Source organism: Gavialis gangeticus, unplaced genomic scaffold (assembly GCF_001723915.1).
Source record: "Gavialis gangeticus isolate Ggan-Ray unplaced genomic scaffold, GavGan_comp1, whole genome shotgun sequence".
Taxonomy (NCBI): domain Eukaryota; kingdom Metazoa; phylum Chordata; order Crocodylia; family Gavialidae; genus Gavialis; species Gavialis gangeticus.
This window is the reverse complement of record NW_017728965.1, coordinates 450,323-459,092: the sequence shown is the minus strand read 5'-3', so window position 1 is coordinate 459,092 and position 8,770 is coordinate 450,323. Positions and strand designations below refer to the sequence as shown.

Here is an 8,770-nt window from a genome sequence, read left to right as displayed (position 1 = left end):
CCCCCCCCCCCCCCCCCCCCAAAAGACGTGCCTCTTTCTTTGTATCAGGTATACAGTTTAATTTGTGGCTCAATTTAAAATCTGCATACTTGAGACTTCCTATTTTAGAGATTAAATAATCACATAGCATTTTTCCAGATTCTGAGCAATAGGGCTGACTATCCAATAAAGTAGGCTTCTTACTTACCTTCAACAGAATAATGTAGAATCTCTTGATTTAAGAAGCTTTTGTTAGATCTTTAAAGATAAAGCAGGTCAATGTCAATCTTGTTGTCTTTGCATGGTTCTACTTCGGCAAGTCAGTGCATTCATATTAAAATAGGTAATCTTTGCATTTTTGTTTGTGCATAGCCATTGGCGAGGCTTATGATTAATTTGTTTTAACTAGCAAAACATTTTCACTTCTGTTGTATTTATTTTAATAGGATGATTATGTTCAGGTAGTGAAGTTTTTGAGATGTGTTTGGCTATATGTTCAGATTTTTTCTACTTAGTTTAACAGCTGGCAAGTCAGGCAGCTAACCGTTCAGTCAGAACCAGAGATCAAGCTGCTCATCACAGATACTATTGCAAAACATCTTGCATGCAAACAAAGAGAGTTATTGCAAAGAATCTAAAATTTGACCTTGCAAAATGTGATTCTTACGTTCTGAGACAGTTGGGGAAGAAGTTGCAGCATACCAAGTAAATAGAATTTTTGAAAGGGGCCTAAATGAATAAGGAGGATGCAACCTGTTGAAAGCTAATGGAACTTGTACTTAAAATGTGCTTGAAAATCCCATGCAGTGCATCTAGTCAGGATACAGAATAAAGGACTCCTTGTTATCCATTTAGTGCTAGCAATATACAACGTTTACACAGTGGACTTTGTCTTTATAAGTATTAGTCCTCTTGTTGTCCGGTGGTGGCTGCGGACCGTTTTGAAGGCTAAGTAGAGCATTTGACTCAGAAGTTGTAGAGGGTTTTGTAGTTAGACCCTGGGAATTCTTGGTGGCACAGTTCTGTGTTCAAACCAGCTCTCTTCAGAGGAAGTAAAATAACTCACATTTCTTCTTTCCCTAATCAGTGGTCTTCAGCTAAAGCTGTAGTAGTGTTTTAAAGGTCTACCAAACTTAAAAAAATACTTTTAGACTAATGTAATTGGGGGCAGGGGGTGGGAAGGTTGACTTGAATATCACAAAATGAGTCCACTTTTACCTTCCTTAAAGATACTCTTTCCCTTTAGTACGTTTTCTAGTACTTTTGCTCTGTTTAGTTCTAAAACTTGTAACTCACAAAAATATCGCACTACTTCTCTAGAGGCTTTAGCCCACAGCCTTTGACAGTGCAGGGCCAACCTTTTTGGCAGGTGTGCCACAAATTAGCTCTGCACCCTCCCTAAGTACCACTCCAACTTCCTTTCCTTGCCTGATCTGTTGCTCTGCTTCCTTCGCTGTGCTCCCTGCCCAATTTGCTGCTTTGCTTTCAGTTTTCTGTCCTAGCTGTCTGTCTCTCCTCCCCAATCTGCATGTTGCACACAGAAGCTGTCTGTGTCACCTTTTATAGTGGCATTCATAGTGGTGCAGTGGTGCACACCTGGCCTATGACAGCTTACTTTTGTTCAACATCTGAAATTGTCTTTGGCAAATAAATTGCTTTGGTCAGTTGGTGCCATCTAGTGGGGTTTACTTGACTTTTACTTGGGACAAAAAACTTCATAGATAGCAGCATTTGTTTGCCTGGACTTTATAGCATAACATTTTGGATGTCCTTACTTCAGTCTTTTCATGACCTTTTCTTGCCTAGCTAAAGGACTGAACAGAGATCCTATTTAAGAAGGTGAAGCTCGACTATATGGTGGATTACTATAGCTCTGTGCTGTAATCTTTTGATGTATAGTAGTATATTTAGGCGTGGCAGAATTTGATAAATCAATTTTTATTTTAATCTTTTTTTTTTTTTATTGTTCTCAGGGTGTTTTGGGGGGGGGGGATTGTGCAGTAGTTTAAATTTTCAGGGTTGCGTTCCCAGCCCAAGGTGGGAAGCTGCTCCCTATTCCCTTAGGGGGTGAGTCCCATCTGGTAAGCACCAGAGCCTTGGTGGCCACAGCCTCCTGCCCCACTAGGCAGCTCAGCAGCAGTGACTGGGCCCTGCTCAGCAGCAGTGACTGGGCCCTAGGGGCACCCTTGCACACCCTGCCCTGATCACGCTGCCTCATCCCATGTTCCTAGAGCAGCCCAACCCCTCTGCAATTGGGGTGGGGGCCAACTCAGTCTGGCGCACGCAATCCTAGAGCAGGAGTCAGCAACCCCTGTTACGTGTGGCGCGCAAGGCCATTTTGCTCATCACCCCACTGCCAGCCCGGGCTCTAACCAGCTGCTGCTAGAGTCCTCCTGCATTGGAATTCATGGGCCTGTGAAGCAGTGAAAACTCCAAAAATGGAGCTTGTAGGATTTGGATCTCACCCTCTCAGGAAATCAGGAGTCCTGGAAAAGGTCTCATCTTTTAGCTTATTAAGAAATTGGGTTGTGCCCCAGGAGATTTAGATACCTTTCCCAGCTCTACACAAATTGTCTCTTTGCCTTGGGCAAGTCATTAAGTGTGTGTCATTAAGATAGACAAATTTATACTGAGTTGGGGGCTAAAGGGACATAGTATGCATTTGTTGATTAGTCTTAACTGTTTCATGCGTCCACTAGTGAGAGCTAACCTTGGCAGTTGTTTCATTCAGGGGCATACAGCCCTGGTTTAGCTTCCGCCTTCCATGGGACAAAGTAGACGCATACAACTTACTATGGCTCTGGTGATGCTGATTTTGGTATAATTTGGTCTGCACCTTTATCTTGCTTTCTCCCATCTGTAGAATGGAAATAGTGCTTGAGTTTTATTTGGACAGTATAGATCAGTGGTTGTTAATGGGGGTACACCTACCCCTAAGGGTACTTAAAAAGGTCGTAGGGCATATGGGGGGGGCTCCCACTGCTGCATGCAGCCTGGTGGAGGCCTGAGGGCCATGTGCTCCTCCCAGCCCCCTGTTCTGTGCATGGGGCGGAGGCAGCTGCTGCTGTGCACTGGGCTTTGTGCACCACTGCAGCTGTCCTGGGAGCAGTGCAGTGTCATGTGCATCCTGCTGCTGGGCTGTACCGTGCCCTGCCCCCTGCCTGCCTGGTGGTGGGATGCACATGGCATCGCATCACTCCTGGGGCAGCTGCAGCAGCGCGCGAAGCCTAGTGCAGCCACCTTTGCCTTGTGCACAGATTGGAGGAAGGGGGGTATGTGTTCCCTGGGCCTCCATCGGGGTGTGTGCAGTGGTGGGAGCCCCCCACCCCCTGGATTTGCTGCTCAGCTCCGATTTTGTCCCATGACCCACCCCAGCGGAGACCCTATTCACCCCAGCCCCTGCCCCTGTCCCACTCCCTCCCTCGCTGCAGGGGGGCCTTGATCTGCCTCCCCCCATAATTTCCCCTCCCCCCCAGACTTACCTGCTGGGGGCACACATGCTCAGCCCCTCCCCCCAAATAATTTTAATATAAAGGGGTACATGAGCTGAAACTTTGAGACAGAAGGGGTACACTTGTTAAAAAAGGCTGAAAATATCTGTAGATAAATTGCTTTGTGCTCCAGAATTGCACTCTGGGCACCAGTGAGATGGCCAGTAGCACAAAACTCGCAGTAGAGGTTTGAGTGCATGTACTTATACAATACATATGCATCATGAAAATCGATTACAAAATAAAGTAAAACTCACTATAACACCTGGCATCCTTGGTTAGTGATGCTTGGTGTACGTGGACCTGTGTATATAATAAAGATAAAGAAGAAGTTATCTATAGAAGAACTGTTGTATTAGTTCATGTAAGCATAGGTTATTCCAAAATGCTTTACAAATTGTACGTGTATAGTGTATATGATCCATGTATATAGTTGCATATGCCTGTGTAACCTCATGTACCCCTGAAATGCTGCCGTCTCTGTTGGAATGTGGCATCTGTTTATGACATGAAAGCGAGCAAATATGACACAAGCCCCAGAGAGGAAATGATTACTTTATCCATTTGACACACAGCACTAAGTTCCTTCTTTCTACGAAAGCCAAAATAAACTATAGGTGTGACACAATACTCTGATGTAAAATTGTATTTTTAAGGTATTTCTTTTGATGCTCGTGGCTATAGTCTGATCAAAAAAAGGTCCAGCCTTCCCTTAAATTATAAGCATGACATGCATGAGGAAAGCTTTACAAAAATGAAATAATTATGGGGCCAGCAATGATTGTTCTAGAAGGTATTTTTGGGTGAGGCAAAGGGGGAAAAATCTGGGCGCAAGTGGAGTCGTTCGATAGGAAGGGAGTAACAAGTTCACCAGTTAAGAGCTCATCATGCCAAAAGCACGTGTCAACTGCTGGCAGAAGAGGGGGGTGGTTGCACCCTCTGGAAGTGGGTGGGATTACAGACGCATGTAAGAAAATAAAATAAAACTTGGGCAGTTTCAACAAAATGAGGGTCTACACGATGATTGTTTTTGAAACTCTGCCAGTTGCTCCCTGATTACCATCCCTACAATGGCAGTTGAAGAACAAGGTCCTCCAATACAAGAATAGCTTTAAGAAATTGCTGCCTGAGGCATGAGTTGTTCAGCAGGGAGAGCAGAATCTGCATAAGACTTGATGCTTCACATTATTCCAGGTTGCTTTACCATCTGTAAGAGGAGGCCTGACCAGCTCTCAATCTCATCTCTGACTTAAATAGTAAACCTGTTTAGGCTAGAGGTAGGAGAAGCCTTACTGTATTTTTTTTTTCTAGGGCAGCTTTATGAAAGGGGAGCAAGGAATCCTTAGAACAGGAATTGGGACCAGTAAGAAACTGAGAAGTTAATTCACACAAACAGATCTTCTCTTCTGGCTTGTGCAGTGGTTGTGTTTGACATTCCAGCAACTTCCATGTAGCAGGCTAATCTTCCCCATGGTTTGCAGGTTTTACTTCTGAGGAGATGACCAACTGTAGGGGTCTGGTGGGATTTTAGTTCTGTTACAGAGGTATTAAAGCATTTGTATATGTTTAAGGACTTCTAGCATTCTGCACATAAGTCATCTTGAAGTTTTTGGGTTTTTTTTCAAGTTGCGATAGTGGCATGGAGGCTGACTTTTTTTAATAACTGTGTATTTAGTAATTCAGAGGATTGAAAGGATTATTCTCAAATTATAGATGGTGATTACTTGGAAACAAAAAATGGAGGAGGTAAATGGGAATAAAAAGGGGTGGGGGGTAAGTCAGAGTTTTACAAGCCTAACTGTCTTTCTGGAGCATCAATAGCAACAATGCTTTAGCCACCCATGTAAGGGTCTTGAATCTGAGTGTCTCAGAAGCCTTTTAAGGTGGATAAATCATATGGCATCCATTCCACAGATTCGGAAAAATGGGATGTCTCTGGGGTTCTACACACAGATGGGTAAAGACAAATAGTCTGACCATCAGACTCCAACGTAGGTACATTTTGCATTTAACCCTCGCCTGTTATATTAGTACGCATTGGGTGTCTCTACACGTATTAATTTGACACAATAAACTCTGGTGTAGTTCGCACCAGAGTTTATTGCTCCCAGGCACAGCATTTACATGTACACCCAGAACCATAGCACGCTGGGCTGGGGCAGCATAGCCTTGGCTGGCAGAGGGCCTGGGGTGTCAGCCTGCCAGCCTGGAGCTGCTCTCCCCTGGCTGGACATACTGCGGAGAGGCTGGCTGGGGCATGAGGGTGCTATAGTGTGGGGCTAGCTGGCAGGCAGCGTCTGCACTGTAACATCCTTGTGCCCCAGCCCCATCACTGTCTACATGTGCATTTGACCACATGTAGCTACTCTGCTGTAGGACAGTACTTATCAGGCAGCACTATCCTACAGCAGAGTTAATTAGTTTACTGTGGCTTAATAGTGCTGCATGTGTAGGCAGTGACTCTTTACTGAGGAACTAATTAGTCAGCTCCACAGTACAGCATCTTGTGTAGATGCGCCCATTGTGCGTGCCGTGTATCTTGATCAACCAATTTTCTGAAACAATTTTTTTCTCTCTCTCTTGCCCCTTTTTTTTCTTGTAAAGAACAAAACCCAGGCTCACAGCAGAGGAGAATATAATGTTTACAGTACCTTTCAAAGCCATGAACCAGAGTTTGACTACTTGAAAAGTTTAGAAATTGAAGAAAAAATCAACAAAATTAGGTGGTTACCCCAGAAAAATGCTGCTCAGTTTTTATTATCTACAAATGGTAAGTTTTTTTTTTTTTTTAAAAAAAAAAAAAAATTAGGTGGGTTCCCCCGAAAAATTCTGCTCAGTTTTTTTTATCTACAAATGGTAAGTTTTTTTTTTTTTTTTTTATTTAAAAAAATCTTCAAAATGTGTACATGGAGCCTGTGAGTGTTCATTCTATGTCCCCATACAAAGCCCTACTATTTATTTCTCTTTGCTGCTTTTATAGCATGTTCAGCTCTCCCAAACATAAATGTGGCTTTTTTTTAACTTAAAATCTTAAAAAATTATGACTCCGGTCTATGTATGAGATGCTTTATGTTAGGAGGAGAGTTTCTGCCAGGTCCCGTTGAGATCAACTTAGGTCAGTAAGGATGACAGTTATTAAATATCAGTTTACACATAATTAATTTATGCTTGACTTAACTATCTCTAGGCATTCAGAATGTTTTTAATAGTAACAAAATTTTGTGGAGTGGATTGAACCTAGTGTGAAGGATTTATTTTAAAAAGCTTAGAAAATCCTGCAAAGCCTGTGTAAGGACTTTGCTATACACAAGTTGTCCATTGGCCCATTTAAAGCAGTGCCTCCCAGCCTCCCACTTAGATGTTGTTCTGATAACCAAACTCCTGTATAGCATCTTTATGCTATTCCTGTACAGGAGTGGGAAAGAGCTATGTTGACAGAGTGCATTCTTGCACTAATATAACTGGAGCCATGTGAAACTTAGGCTGTTTTTATCACACTTTTAACTGGAAAAGCGTGCATCTATAGGTGCATTTTGGTGCACAGTAGCTTATTTTTACTGCGCGTTACCTAAAAAAACATGTGGTGATGCTAATACACAGTAAAATAGCTGGACTGGTACAAAAAGTGTTTAGACCCATTTTTGAGCATTTTTTTTTTTTACTTAACCAGTTCACTTGAGTTAACTGCAAACTGAGGTATCATTCACATCTGATAAATATGCATCTTGAAGCACTATCTTTAAGCTCTTCTTTAGGTGGGATCTAGGTAAGGTAATTTTAGACACTTCGGAGTATGAATATTAGTAGCCTAAAAACAATGGCTGTAAACAGACAGTGGCATCTAGATCTTTTATTTTAATCTTGAACAATGCTTTAATTTCAGATAAAACAATAAAGTTATGGAAAATCAGTGAAAGGGACAAAAGACCAGAGGGCTATAACTTGAAGGAAGAGGATGGGCGATATAGGGACCCCACTACGGTTACAACACTACGGGTGAGTAGCTTGGGTGTTTTTGTTGTTGGCTTGTTTTAGCACTCAGAAGCCTCTGTGACTCCCTCTGCCCCTGCCAGGACAGCTGACGATTAGCCATATTGTAGTGCTTGGAACCTGCGGCAGACTGAGGTAGGTGGCTAAGGCAAGGGTGGGCAATTCTTTTGGGTGGAAGGCCACTTACCAAGTTTTGGCAAGCTGTTGAGGGCTGCATGGGTAGCCCCGCGCCTTGGCAGGTGCCTTGCCCCCTGGTCACCACCTTGGGACCAGAAGTCCCGCCTTCTAACCTCTTACTTTTGCCACCAGGAGTCCCTCCCCTTGGAATTACTCCTTTGGGGAAGAGGGTATGCCATCTTAGAACCAGAAAAAACCTCCACCAAATTATATACTAAGAATCAAACGCCCATAATATATTTTATTTAATTTGCAAAAAATATTTTTGTCCTGATTTGTGTGCAATTGTGCTGTATATGTAGAAGGGATTGCATAATAGCTCAAAATGCAGTCTTACTGTTGTATAGTGTGTGAGGGGTGTGGTGGGGTATAGGAATGTCTTGGATGTGGTATGTGTGGTGTCTGTGGGGGTTGTGATTGTGTGTGGGGGAGGATGTGGCTGTGGGATTTGGGGGGAAGGGTTTGAGGGTATGTGGAGTGTGCATGGGAGCCCCCTGCATTCACCCCCCTGAGCCGGTCAGCACCCACCCCCACCCTGCAACAGCCCAGAGCCTGGGTGTCCTGGCACTTCCCTGCTACCGCCAACAGTTTATAGCCACAGCGCACCCTACACGCACTCTGCACCACCCTGCTGTGGAGTGTCCTGCCACCCCGGGCATGCAGTGGTAGTGGTGGGAACCAGTGCGTGCAGCCACGACCCTGCGTGCTCTGTGCCAGCTCCGGGCTTGCCCGTTGGGGCTGAGCAGCAGCAACTGGGCAGAAACTGCTGCTCTGTGTGGTAAAAAGCGGACCCATCCCCTCACTGCCATGTGGCAGTTTTTGCTGCGGCTGCCTGAAGCCTGTGCTGTGCCAGCTTGCCCTGCAGTTCCTTTACTGCCACCTCTGGGCAGCAGTGACAATGTGGGGGTGAAGGAGCTGCACCACAGCCTGGTGTGGTGGCTGCAGCCAAAATTGCCTGGCGATGGCAAGAGGGGAGGGGCTGCTTTCCACCGTGCTGAGTAGCAGAGTGTTGCCACTGCTGAGTCCCAACGGGTGAGCCTGGTGCTGGCGTGGGGCCCAAGCTGAGCACTGGCAGCATGGGAGAAACTGCTTTCCCCCTCCCACTGCTGGTGCTTCCTGGGTCCTGCCATGGC

The 8,770-nt window shown here is 44.7% G+C and overlaps 1 protein-coding gene across 2 annotated transcripts in view; it reads left to right on the top strand.

Moving 5' to 3' along the window:
• PPP2R2A (protein phosphatase 2 regulatory subunit Balpha) overlaps positions 1-8,770 on the top strand; it is a 98,524-nt gene that overhangs the window by 76,909 nt on the left and 12,845 nt on the right. For both annotated transcript variants that reach the window (XM_019504009.1, XM_019504018.1), the window contains exons 4-5: positions 6,075-6,240; positions 7,354-7,466. In XM_019504009.1, coding sequence (XP_019359554.1) covers positions 6,075-6,240; positions 7,354-7,466 — 279 coding nt within the window. The remainder of the gene's footprint in view (positions 1-6,074; positions 6,241-7,353; positions 7,467-8,770) is intronic.